This window comes from Drosophila willistoni, unplaced genomic scaffold, assembly GCF_018902025.1.
Source record: "Drosophila willistoni isolate 14030-0811.24 unplaced genomic scaffold, UCI_dwil_1.1 Seg151, whole genome shotgun sequence".
NCBI classification, from domain to species: Eukaryota; Metazoa; Arthropoda; class Insecta; order Diptera; family Drosophilidae; genus Drosophila; species Drosophila willistoni.
Window position 1 is genome coordinate 547,476 of NW_025814112.1, and position 14,049 is coordinate 561,524.

The 14,049-nt window shown below is 51.3% G+C and overlaps 1 protein-coding gene across 1 annotated transcript; it reads left to right on the forward strand.

Moving 5' to 3' along the window:
• The first annotated feature begins 8,843 nt into the window (after positions 1 to 8,843).
• On the forward strand, positions 8,844 to 9,914 carry LOC124460907. Its single transcript, XM_047012507.1, has one exon. The coding sequence runs from the start codon at positions 8,844 to 8,846 to the stop codon at positions 9,912 to 9,914; it is 1,071 nt and encodes a 356-aa protein (XP_046868463.1).
• Positions 9,915 to 14,049: the final 4,135 nt, after the last annotated feature.

Consider the following 14,049-nt stretch of genomic DNA (forward strand, 5'->3'; position numbering starts at 1 on the left):
AAGGAGCTTGCAGTAGCGGAACAAAAATGCAACAACGCCATTGCAACTATTGGCCGGTGGCTGGCTGTTGCAGGTCTTGAATTGGCAGCCCACAAGACTGAAGCCGTTTTAATTAGCAGCAGGAAGAAAGTCGAGACCGCCTCTATAGAAGTTGGTGGCAAAACTATCACATCTAAGAGGGCCATCAAATACCTAGGGGTAATGCTGGATACACGACTCTGCTTCCGTGAGCACTTGGAATATACGTGCAAGACGGCACTGAGCTCTGCATGCGCGCTGGCAAGGATCATGCTCAATACAAGAGGCTCCAAACAAGAGAGAAGGCTGTTGTTAACTAGCGTGACAAAATCCATTTCCCTGTACGCTGCCCCCGTTTGGGCTAGTGCGCTACGGGTGAAAAGCTATAGGCGAGGGCTGGAATCGGTCTTTAGACTCTTCGCAATGAGAATTTGCAGTGCGTTCCGCACGATTTCAGACGATGCTGCGCATGTCATCACTGGTCTGTCTCCGATCAGCGATCTAGCGTACGAAGCAGACGCGATGTACAGAGCGCTACACTCCACACCGGTGGTTGAGCGATCGCCCTTAGCCAGTATACGGCAAGAAATACGAGGCGAACATGTGGCTCGATGGCAGCAACGATGGACAGAATCTGCGAAGGGCCGTTGGACTTACTGCCTTATCCCAGACCTACAACAGTGGATAGGCAGAAGTCACGGACAAGTTACGTTTTACCTGACGCAAATTCTGAGCGGCCATGGCTGCTTCAGAGCCTATCTAAAGCGTTTCGGGCACGAGACATCCGACGAATGCACGTGGTGCGGAGCCGGCATTGTTGAGGACGCAAGGCACATAGCTTTTCACTGCCCTCGTTATGAAGCACAGAGATGCGAGTTGGAGTCCAGGATCGGCAAGCGCATCACCATTGAGAACCTGGTGCCTCTGATGTTAGAAAACGGTCGCGCATGGGAGGCAGTGTGCGAGTTTGCGGCAGCCGTTATGGTCGATCAACGGCGACTAGAGAGGCTGAGAAGGGAGGATTAGTTTAAAAGGTTAAGTTTAAGCCGGCCGCTGCGAAGCAATACCTCGTCCCGCAGTAGCTTGTTTGAGTCAGACCGCCAATAACTAACTATGTATATACGTGAAGTAAATGAAATTTTGTTGTAAATAAAAATGAATATAAAAAAAAAAAAAAAAAAAACACACACACACACTCAACACTCACATACTGGAAGTGTAAATTGGTGCGGTCCTATACTCGCGGGCGCTCCCTTTCAAGATCGTTTTCTGTGTATCCAGAGGGCCTGAAATTTAAACTTCGACGGGTCAAGGAGGGCCTCCATAGGACTGTCTACGTACCTCGTTGCGGGGACTCCTCTGCCGCCTGTGTGCTGGCCGTAAAGCTTGTTTGCCAACCTCCACTTGGCTGGACCATTGGAGCCGGTAGTGGTGAGGGGGAGGCTGCAGATCGCCTCTCTTTGCTTTTTTCCCGCCTCTCTCATCGTTTGCTCCTGTCTTTGCTGGTGTGGGTGAGAAATATCCACTTTTATCCACCTTTCTCCACTTTCTTTTGTTGTTGCACGACGTGTTCTTCGTCTTCACACCGCTACGTATCAGCTGATCGTACCAGTGTTGGAAAACGGGGAAAGTCACAGGGGAGCCCCTAGCCATAAATCGGCAGGCGGCGCCTCTGGGACAACCGAGAAGCTTCTTCTTCCTCCGGATTTAAATTCAAATTTAAAAATTGATACCGATACTCTTCAGCCAGCCATATGAATAAATCCGTGGTATCCATCGACCACCAAGCCCGATGCGCAATGGCAGATGTGCAGAATACCCAATGGTAACAGTCTGCTTTCGGCAGTCGTCCACGGCTCTTGCGGTCACCGCCTCCGAACACAGACACGCCGGTAAATGTAAATGTTGCTAAAAACCCGGATGCACGAGCTACACAGGTGCAAGCATTAAATAACTTTGATGCTCCAACAGTGGTTTCACAAATAGAAGAGTTAAACGAGCTGGGAAATCTGATCTGGCAGCTGGACAGTATGTTCAACAGAGCTGACGATGGGAGGAAGCCAGTTCGCCATGTAAATCTGAGTACTAAGAACTCAATAGTGCGTATGATGGAGCTGCATGAAACACTGTGCCGAAAAATGACCGATAGCCACCCCGTCCAAAAGGTCCAAAAGGGCGTCATCGCCACGCAAACAACACCGGTGATGAATAACCATCTGGGTTTTCCCATAAGTCTGAGCCAGCCAGCTAAAACAGCTACGCCCAAACGCCAGAGAGAGGATGCCGCCATTCAGCGGAGAACCCCACCAAAACGTGGGAAAAGGACACAGGGTTCTCGACCAGAACAACCGGAAAGCAAATTGGCGAATGCAAACACATCGTGGGCCAATTCAGTCAATGCAGCCGAAGCGGATGCAGAATGGCAGACGGTGTCTCGAAAGCGGCCTAACAAGCAACCAGCTCGAAGGGACAAGCCTGCGGCCATCGTGATCCAGGCCCAAGATGGCTTCTCTTACGCCCAAATTCTTGGAATGGTTACAAGACGAACCGATGGCAAACTCGATGGTGTCAAAAGCAACGTAAAGCGCACAAGAAAGACAGCCAAGGGCGAGCTGCTTCTAGAACTCAAGCGAGACGGCGATCCTGACTGCCAAAAACTGAGGAACGAGCTTAGCCAAGTTCTAGGCCAGCAAGCGTCGGTAAGGGCAGTAGGAACTGAAGCTTGGATCGAGATACGCAAACTCGATACCTTGGTATCAGCAGACCATATTATAGAAGCTTAGACGAAAATTATTGGCGATGCCACCGCAAACGTGCGAGTTCGAAGTTTGCGCCATACTTTTGGTGATACACAGTTGGCTGTCTTGTCAATGCCGCGCTCGACTGCTGACTCCTTGCTCAAGACGGGATCAATTGCAATAGGATGGACGCTCTGCCCGATTCGGGAACGGCAATCAAAGCAAAGATGCTACAAATGTTTAAACTTCGGCCACACGGCGGCAAAGTGCAGTAGCTCAATTGATCGCACAAATTGGTGCCTTAAATGTGGGGCTACAGACCACAAGGCAGCCTCATGCAGCAACTTTCCTGTCTGCTTCAACTGCGTAGACGCCAAACGTCAACAGGTGGGGCATTACACTGGCAGCCGACGTTGCCCAATGACGAGTGCAGGAGCGAATCAGCAGCATAACCTATGAATTTGCTACAATTAAATTTGAACCACTGTGCGGCGGCACATGATTTATTAGCGCAATCAGTAAGGGAAATGAATATAGACGTGGCGATTCTGAGCGAGCCATATAGAAACCGGCCTGGCAGCTCATGGGCAACAGACTCTTCGGGGAAAGCTGCAATCTGGTTGTGCGGCAATCGTACTTCGCCTATGCAGCACATCTACGCACATAGAGGATTTGTCAGAGCACACATAGGCGACATATGGGTGTACAGCTGCTACTTGGCACCAAGTCTTACCCCCCAAGAATTCGAGTCGGCAATGGACCAACTCGCTTTGGATGCCAGAGGAAAGGGCAAAACAATAGTTGCAGGCGACTTTACCTAGTGGTCCACGGAATGGGGTAGTGCCCGAACAAACTCCAGGGGCCGTACAATTCTTGAGAGCCTCGCCTCACTCGAACTTGTCGTGCTAAACACGGGCAACAACCACACGTTCTGCAGAGCTGGCTACGGATCAGTGATTGACGTCACATTTGCAAGCCGGCAACTTGCATCACAGACCAACTGGCAATTGTGTAGTCATTACACGGCTAGCGACCACTTAGCCATATTGTGCACTATCGGCAGCCGCCCCGCCGAAAACGTAACCTCTGACCAAAACGCCAAAATGTTTAGAGTCGATACTTTAAATACCACAACATTCGAGGAATCCTTCAGAATCCCACCCCTTACTGGAGACGCAAACAAGTATGCTAAAACGCATGTAGATGCCATACTAGCAGCCTGTGATGCCAGCATGGCAGCCCGTAGATGCCACAGCAAACAAAAGGCCCCTGTCTATTGGTGGAACGCATCTATAAACGAGGCGAGGAGGAGGTGCCTCCAATGCAGACGACAATACCAGAGGGCGCTTGGAATGCCAGAATTCTTTAGCCTCCAGGCCCAATACAAGCTTAGGCGAAGAGAACTAAAACTTACCATTAAGGAGAGTAAACGCAAATGCTTCTTAGAAATGTGCAACGCCGCCGAGAACGACATTTGGGGGGCTGCTTACAAAGTGGCCATGAAGAAGCTCAATGCAAACAAGCCCGCAACTCCCAACGAATCCCAAATGAAACTCATTGTAGAGACTCTGTTCCCGAACACCTCAAATATATCGCCAAGACCCGATCCGAGTGGGTAATACGCGAGTCATTCGCGATATCAGCACCGAAGAAATTCTTGCAGTCGCCGCTAGACTGCAGGACCAAAAAGCCCCAGGCCCGGATGCGATACCAAACAAGGCGCTAAAACTGGCGGCACGCCTCCAGCCTGAAAAATTCGCAAAGGTCTTCAGTAAATGCATGGACGATGGCATCTTTCCAGACATTTGGAGATTGCAAAATCTGGTGCTTCTGCCCAAGCCGAACAAGCCAGCCGAGGACCCATCGGCATACAGGCCAATCTGCCTTCTGGACTCGGTCTCGAAACTGTTTGAAAAACTGCTGGTGCAGAGAGTTGAGTCCGCCATCAAGAACTCTGGCGACCTCTCACCGATGCAGTTTGGGTTTAGACGCGCAAAGTCCACAATCGACGCGCTACAAACAGTAGTTGACATAGCCAGTAATGCCATTGAGGGCCAGCGATGGAAGGGTGGAAAAAAGGAATACTGCTTGGTCCCCACTCTAGATGTGAAAAAAGCCTTCAACACCGCAAACTGGAGTCGGATCCTAAGCTCTCTTCGGGAGTTTCGGGTACCAGAGTACCTAGTCCTCATGGTGGAAGACTATTTCCGAAATCGTATCCTGCGCTACAACACTCAAAGTGGCTGGCGCACACATGTCGTCAAAGGAGGCGTCCCGCAGGGCTCCGTTCTGGGTCCAATCCTTTGGAACGTGATGTATGATGGCGTGCTTAGGCTTTCTTTCCCATTGTCGGCTTTGCAGATGACGTGGCGATAGTGGTGGAAGCGAAGCACCTACATGAGACGGAGAGCCAAACGGCCGAGGCAGTCGACACAGTCAAAGGATGGCTAAACAATGTTGGTTTGGAGCTTGCAGTCCAAAAAACCGAAGCTGTCCGGATCAGCAGCCGCAAAGTCGTAGAGGTAGCGGAAATTTCTCTAGATACATGCAAAATAAGGGCAATACGCTATCTAGGCATCCTACTAGACACCCGGCTTAGCTTCAAGGAACACCTGGAGCCCGCAAATACAAATGCTGCAGAAATAGGCCGCTGCATTACGCGGTTCTTGCTCAACTCCAGAGGCCCAAGCCAACGGCAGCGTATACTATTGGTAAATGTGGTGAGATCGATAATGCTCTATGGAGCTCCTATTTGGGCAACGGCTATGCGGCAGAAATCATATCGCCAAGGGCTCGAATCAACGTACAGACTGGGAGCCATACAAGTGTGTCGAGGCTTCCGAACAATGTCAGACGAGGCTGCGCTAGTCATAGCTGGACTAACACCTATCGACCTTCTGGCGAAGGAGTCCCAGTTCATCTATAATAGAAGGCAAACTAGCGAATGGACGCCACTGGCAAAACAAGAGGCAAAAAGAGCAGCCAGAAGAGCGAGCTTAGAAGACTGGCAAGCAAGATGGACATCCTCATCGCAAGGCAGGTGGACGTTTAGGCTGATCCCGAACCTGGAGCTCTGGCTCTCGAGAAGTCACGGAGAGGTAACGTTCGAGTTAACCCAATTGTTAAGTGGCCATGGGTGCTTCAACGCATACCTACACCGATTTGGACACGAAATCAGCCCAGAATGCATGCTATGCGAAAACGGCGTGGTGGAGGACGCCAAGCATGTGCTTTTCTGCTGCCCGAGATTCCAGAGTGAACGCCATGAGCTCGAGGAAGCGTTTGGGGAACTACCCACGGTCGAGAACATGCCCAACATAATGTGTGCTAGCCAAGGAAAATGGTCCGCAGCCTGCACTTTTGCAAAAAAAGTTATGGACGCTCTTCGCCGCCTGGAGAGACAGCGAAACGCCTGAGGGGCATGAGGCCCGCCTTTCTAGCCTGCGAAGCAATACCCCCCGGCAGTCCCGCAGGTTATATTGGCACCCAAAACATATATTTCTTCAATGTCCTTTCGCACTTCTACCTTTTCCACACTATACTCTTCCATCTTTCTCTAACTTGTTACATTTTCTTTGTTAAATAAATGAATTAAAAAAAAAAAAAAAAAAACACACACACACACACACACAGAGTGGAATGTGTACTTCGTCGCGTCCCGGTTTTTTCTGTAAAATTCCCGTCTTATCCGTGCTTGTAAATCTCGTAGTCCTGCAACATAATAGTTTGTTAGTGTAGCAGTCAACTCTTGTTGTTACCTACGTTTCGCCGGCCGCCAGTCTGCATCGCAAGTGGAAAAATTAAAACATAATTTTTTTCCCGGCCTCCCGCCGCGTCGGTCTTTTGGTGGTTGGAGGGGTGCGGGGCGCCTCCTTTCTGCATCACCCAACTTTTTCCTCCGTATTGGTGTTAGTGGGGTGCCAGTCGCACCTTTTGATAAATAGCACGCTGTAAGTAAATACACAATTGGTGCGATAACCAGCTGTTGGCGGACCTGCCAAGCCGGTCTCGAAAGCTCTCCAGGGTCATCATTTGGGAGTCGAGCTTTCACCGCAAAACTTCTAAGCCGGGGTTCTCGATCACCTCCCACCAGACTAGCAGCATAGCAGCGCACCAGCCTAAGGCTTGGTGACATAAGCGGTGGCGTACATGGCAGCGGTGCTGCCTCTCATCGCCTGGTACCTGGTTCAAATCCGCTGAGTGGAGCGAAGAAATTTTAAATAAATTTGGAGCATTTTTATTTTTTCTTTCGGACGCGGGCCTCCAAGTACCTGGTTCGACTCCGCTGTGAGGATTTAGAATTAAAATTAAATTTCAAATTCTTTTAGAGTTGAAATTTGATCAATACTAGTGGTTTTTTCTGCGATACTCCTAGGCACGGTAGGGGTTCAAATCCGCGGCGGGTAATCTTGGATTCAAAAAAAAAATTTATTTTTATTTTATAATTTTTTTTTTTGTTGTTTTGTTTATCCGTCCATTGCACACCGAGTGGCCCATATTCCCGCTGACTGCCTGTATTATCTAAAAGAAGCCGAGCCGGAGCGGTATAACTCCCAACGCCCACCAGGGGGAAATACCTGGTCGTCAGGCTGTAGGAAATGGTCGGCGAGGAGCAAATGGTGTTTGGGCGTAGTAGATTGCTGCTACATTCGCCTCCAATCCATAGTGAGTTGCCTTTGCGAGCGGCTGCTAGCCAGCAGGAGGACACTCCAAAGAGATCTAGGGACGCCATGAGTCCAGACGGAGAAGCAGCAAATGCTAACGAATGTGCCCCATCGAAAAGGTCAAAATTGCAGCCTGTCTGCAATGAGCTAGCGGAAATGGGCGTACTGTTGGAGGAGATCTCGGAGAGGATCAAGCCGAGAAGGAAGGTGGCAAGCGGCCATCACCAACGCCCTTCGCGAAAAAGTGGAGAGGCTGAAAGAGCTGCATGCGGAAGTCAGCTCCCGGCTCAGCGGGCACCCGACCGAGACAGTTCCATTGGAGGCGTGTCTCAATTGCTCGAAGGCGCCACCTGAGCGTGCCAGTCGTGGGCAGCAGACCGATGAAATGTCCCCCACGACCATGCTTTCCCGGCCCACTCAGACTTCACCACTGGCAAAGCGAGAAGGCAAGGCACCATTTTCGTCTGAACCAGCTGGAAAGCAACTGCGGCAGCCGAGTGCTCACGCATCAAAGCAGCGTCCAAAAAACGGCACCCTGTGGATCCCCAGCAGCAGCAGCAGGAGTCACCTACTCCTCAAGGCGATAAACCGCACCTCACAATCGCGGATCATGGATCATCCGAGGACAACCAAGGATGGAAAACAGTCGGTCCACCAAAGCCTCGACGTGGTGGCTCCTCGAAGCAGGCCAAACCCAGAATCAGGCATAGACCGGATGCAATTCTGATCGAGGCCAGCAGCGGGCTTAGCTATAGCCAAGTCCTAACGATGGTGACCAGGCGTACGGATGATAAACTAATCCACGTCCGTGAGCATGTCTCCAGAGTACGTCGCACAGCTAAAGACGCGCTGCTACTGGAGCTTCGCAAGGACTCTGCTACGAGCATAAAATCGCTCCAGGATGACATCACCCAAGTGCTGGGTGCAAAAGCCGATGTGAAGGCCTCACACAGCTTAGGACGGTAGCAATCTACAACCTAGATGCAGCGGTGACCCCTGAGGAGCTTCTAACGAAGTTATCCTCGCAAGCTAAGGTAGACGTAAACGCGCTAACCGTCAAAGCCTTCGGACAGGTCTCCGGAATTACCAGACGGCAATTGTGAGCGCACCTGAGTCTGTGACCCGGACGCTCATCGAACTTGGTCGCGTAGAGATAGGCTGGGCAAACTGCCGTATCAGAGAACTCGAGCAGCGGCCTTTGCGCTGCTTCAAGTGCCTAGCTACTGGTCACGTCGCCGCGAAGTGCCCTAGCAAGGTGGACAGATCAAACTGTTGCTTCAAGTGTGGTGTAGCAGGCCACAAGGCAGCTGTCTGTCCCTCTATAGAACCGCACTGCTTCCTCTGCGTTGCACAGGACCTAAGCCCAACAAATCACCTTGCGGGTAGCCGTCTATGCCCAGCTACAGGCGAATCGAGGACCCCAATGACCTCCAATGACTCAGCCAGCCTGAAGATCCTGCAATTAAACCTGAATCACTGCATCGCAGCCCAAGACCTGCTGCAGCAGACTGTTCGGGAGATACGAGCGGATATAGCCCTGCTAAGCGAACCTTATAAAACCGGCACAGGTCCCTGCTGGGCCAAGGACTCGAGCGGTAGAGCAGCGGTTTGGTGTTGTGGTAGCAGCGACGGCGTATTGCAGGACATTCTACGCGAGGATGGATTTGTGAGAGCGAGGTTTGGCAGTTATTGGCTCTACAGCTGCTATCTCGCGCCTAGCTTAACCCTGGAGCAGTTTGGCCGGACGGTAGACAAAATCGCCGATAACATTAGAGGACGACAAGGAGTGATTATAGGTGGCGACTTTAATGCTTGGTCAGTCGAATGGGGAAGTACACGCTCTGACGCTCGAGGTAGATTGCTGCTGGAAGCTTTCGCCAATCTTAACATCTCCTTGCTAAATGTTGGCTCCGAGAATACCTTCAGAAGGTCCGGCACAGGATCTATTGTGGATCTTTCTTTTGCCAGCGACAGTATCGCCGCCTCAGCCACATGGCACGTGGGATCAACATACTCGGCGAGTGACCATGAAGTCATCACCTTCACCATTGGCGACAGCAGGCAACCGCTCCCTAGGACGCAGCATTTTCGAAGGGTTTTTAAGGCGGAAACCCTTAACTCGCAGGTCTTTGGCCACAACCTGGAGGGCCTAAGCGTTAGGGACAACATGAGCGCGGAAGACGCCGCAAATTCCGTAATGGCACGGATAGTAGAGGCATGCGAGGCTAGCATGTCTCAGAGTGGCACATACACACGCCACCACACCCCAGTCTTTTGGTGGAATGACGCTGTCGCTGAAGCTAGGAGATCCTGCCTTCGCGCAAGGCGTCTCTATCAGCGCGCACGTGGTTCGACAAACTTCGAGGCCCTGGGCCTGGAGTATAAGAGACGTCGGAATATGCTCAAGATTGCGATCCGTTCCAGCAAACGTGAATGTTTCCTCGCTCTGTGCGACTCTGCTGAGCACGACCCTGGGGCAAGGCCTACCAGCTAGTGGTCAAGCGTTTAAACTCCAGTAGAAACCCACCCCAACGGATGCGCAAGCGGTACGTTCAATTGTCGACGGACTTTTCCCTGTGGTCGACGAAGAAATGCATGTGCCCCGCCTGACTCCAGTCCTACACTCGGCGGAGTGTACGCTAACCGAGGTCCTTGAGACAGTGAGGCGTCTGAAGCCCAAAAAGGCACGAGGTCCGGATTCGATCCCCAATAACGCATTCAAGCTCGCAGTGCTGCTCTACCCACACGTGTTCGTAGAGCTTTACTCCAAGTGTCTTAGCGAAGGTGTTTTTCCCGATAGATGGAAACTACAAAACCTGGTGTTGCTGCCGAAGCCGGGGAAGCCGCAAGGAGAGGCGTCTTCTCATAGACCCATCTGCCTCATCGACACAGCTGGCAAAGTCCTCGAGGCAATAATCTGCTCGCGTCTGGAAACAGCAATCATGGCAGGGGCGGCCTATCTGAGTACCAGTTCGGATTCAGGAAGGCGAGATCTACGATCGACGCAATAAACCGGGTGGTAGGATTAGCTGCAAGGGCAATCGAAGGTACAAGATGGAAAGGTGGTGCCAAAGAATACTGCCTAGTGGTAACTCTGGACATCAAAAACGCCTTTAATTCAGCGAGATGGAACAGGATCTTGGAAGCGCTTGGGGCCTTCGGGATTCCGAGCTATCTCATCAAGTGCGTAGCCAGCTACTTCTGCAACAGGAGGATACGTTTCTGGACGGACGCAGGCTTGGAGGAAAGGGTCGTATCTGCTGGCGTCCCACAAGGGTCTGTTTTGGGTCCCCTGCTGTGGAATGTCATGTACGACGGAGTCTTACGCTTGGATTTCGACCCTGGCACCCATATAGTTGGCTTCGCAGACGACGTAGCACTTGTAGTGATAGCCAAGGATCTCACGGCAGCTGAAGAAATAACCAACAGGGCGATTAATAAGGTTGGCCAATGGCTCTCTGCAGCCGGACTGCAATTAGCCGCGCAAAAGACGGAGGCGGTACTCATAAGTAGCCGCAAGCGAGTGGAGACTGCCAGCATCAGGGTCGGCGACACCACAGTTGTCTCCAAGCGGGCTCTAAAGTACCTCGGAGTCATGATCGACACAAGGCTGACTTTTAGAGAGCACTTAGAGTACAGTAGCAGGAAAGCTGCATCGGTAGCGCAATCGCTCTCTAGAATATTACTAAACACGCGTGGACCGAAACAAGGACGGCGTCTCTTGCTATCCAGCGTCATCCGTTCGACTGCACTCTATGCGGCGCCTTCGTGGATATCGGGGATGGAAACTAGATCCTACAGGCGGAGCCTTGAGTTGACGCATCGCTTAAGCGCAATCAGGGTGTGCAGCGCTTTTCGCACCATCTCTGATGACGCCGCACTGGTGATCGCTGGGTTGCTGCCCATCGATGAGTACGCTGCAATTGCATCGGCCTCCTTCACAGCGTCGAGGCAAACTAACAGTTCTACCACTAATCAGCAGAGAGGCCTCGAGCATCGGAGGGCATGGCAGTCAAGTCTGCGCAGATGGCAGGAAAGGTGGGACTCCTCCTCCAAGGGGAGGTGGACTCACACTCTGATCCCTGACATCACTTCATGGGTTTCGAGAAAACATGGGGCAGTGAACTTTTACCTCACACAGCTCCTGAGCGGCCACGGTTGTTTCAGAAGCTACTTGAAAAGATTCAACCACGACGTGTCAGACGAATGCACATGGTGCGGAGCGGGCATTGTTGAGGATGCAAGCCACGTGCTCCAGCACTGCCCTCGCTTCGAAGTAGAACGGTGCCGACTGCAGAATGTAATGGGCGAAATGGTGACGGCGAGAAATCTGACGAGGATGATGATTGCAGATCCAGACGTATGGGAGGCGGCCAGCGCCTTCGCCGTGCGCGTAATGGTGGCACTTAGGAAGCTGGAGAGGGAAAGGTCTGCCCAATAAATTAAAGCCCACGGTCTGCGATGCAATACTGGCAGGTCGTCCCGCAGTAGCCGTTATCTTTTATTTTTTTGTTCTCACCTTATGTTCCCTGTCATTGTTGCAACTTTTTTGTATTAAACGTTTGTAAGTTCTAAGAAATAAAAAAAAAAAAAAACACACACACACACACACGCACACACAGCGAACCCGAGACGTAACGCGGTACCTTGCGAGAGAACGTATCTTTGTCCGCGGGTGCTCCGTTGTTAACTCCAAATTCGGGCATACAAAAGGCCTGTAGATCAAAAAATTTTAGTCAAGGAGGACCTCTGCAAACTTGGTTACATACCACGCTTCTGGGATTCGTCGGCCGCAACCACTGCCGATCCTACTCCAGTTTATAACTCAGCCGGTTGGCCCACTGTGGCGGACGGGGGCGAGGGGAGGAGCCAGTCACCTCTCCATTTACTTTTCCCGCCTCTCAGTATTGGCCCCGTTTTTTCGTGGTGTGGGTGAGAATTTTTATCCAGTTTTCCAGTTTTCTGCGAATTTTCATTGTTGTTGCACAATTTCTTCCTCTTCTTCACACCGGCACAAACATCTGATCGCCCCAGTGTTGAATAACGAAGAAAGACAAGGGGAGCCCCTAGCCATAAAATCGGCAGGTGGCGCCTCTGATTAACCGCCCGGATTTGAATTCAAATTCAAAATTGTAACCATTACCGCAATTTTGTGTTTGGATACTGCCTCCGAACTGGGTTTCTTGAACCAATGGATAAATTTGTGGCATCGTTGGATCACCATTCCCAGCCAGAGAGTGATCCATTGGGCAACATGAGCGAGGAAGCCGTATTTGGCCGACGTCCGTTGATCGGAATATCTCCTCCTCCAGTACATGGCAACGCAGCCAAAACACCCTTAGCGTGTGCACAAGCAGTGCTTAACAGCCCAGACGTAACGTCTTTAGCTCCCAGTCCCCCAGTGATCTCTCGCATAGCTGAGCTGGACGAACTTGGCGTGTTAGTATGGCAGTTAGATCACTTGTTTAACAAGCGGGACGACAACAAAAAGCCAGTGCGACATATCAATATGAGCACAAAACAAGCCATAGTAAGGCTGAAAGAACTCCAAGAGTTGCTCTGCCAGAAAGCGTGGGCGGGTATGTTCCAAAAACCCAGGGATGTTCAGGAAAGGAATACGCAAACCTCTCCAGCGGCAATACTCCTGGGCAAGCAAACAGCAGAGCCAGAGCGCAGAGACACACCAAAACGCCTACGAGAGGACGCGGCAACGCAACGAAAGACGCCGCCAAAGAAAAAGCGAGGAGCCCCTCAGTTTCATGAAGAGCGGGTAGCCAGCTCCCAACATGCCGATTCCAACAAGCCAGAGGATAACAGTGCAGACTGGCAGCAAGTCACGGTCAGAAGGGCCAAACGGACGCCCGCGCCAAGGCAAAAACTACCAAGACACAGGTCAGAAGCTATTCTAATAGCAAACAAGGGCAGCCTAACGTACAGCGAAATGCTAAAAATTGTCACTCGTAGCGAGGATGAGAATCTAAAGGCTATCGGAGCGAACGTAAAAAAGGTACGACGCACCGCAAAAGGCGATCTCTTGCTTGAGATAGAAAAACCCATGGGTAACAATCTCCAGCAAATGAGCGTAGACATCGGCGCGGCGCTTGGAAGCCAGTTTGAGGCCAAACCCCTAACTGAGGAGATCAGACTCGATATCAAGGATCTCGACGAGGAGGTAACCAGAGACGACATTATATCGGCATTTTGGGCAGAACGCCAGATTCAAATACAACCTCAGTCAATAAAAAGCCTCCGCCCAATGTACTCAGGCTACCAGCGGGCCACAGTGAGCGTCCCAGCATTGACAGCCAAGGAAATGCTCAAAGTCAGCAAAATTAAAGTTCGCTGGAACGTTTGCCCAATTAGCATCAATAACGCTCCAAAAAGATGCCTCAGATGCCTAGAGTACGGCCATATTGCGTCGAAATGCTCCAGCAAAATCGACAGAACGGGACTCTGTCTAAAGTGCGGCAAAAGCGGGCACAAAATAAGTGAGTGCGTCAACAGCCCCTCATGCTGTCTATGTATCGCCAGCGGCGAGCAGAACATCGGCCACATAGCAGGCAGCCAGAAATGTGTTCATGGCCCAAGAGGAGGGATTTCGTCTCGCCATGATTAGATTAATCCAAATA

What these genes read in the sequence shown, in the direction of transcription:
- LOC124460907 (XM_047012507.1), top strand. Translation starts at nt 8,844, where the DNA reads ATGACCTCCAATGACTCAGCCAGCCTGAAGATCCTGCAATTAAACCTG.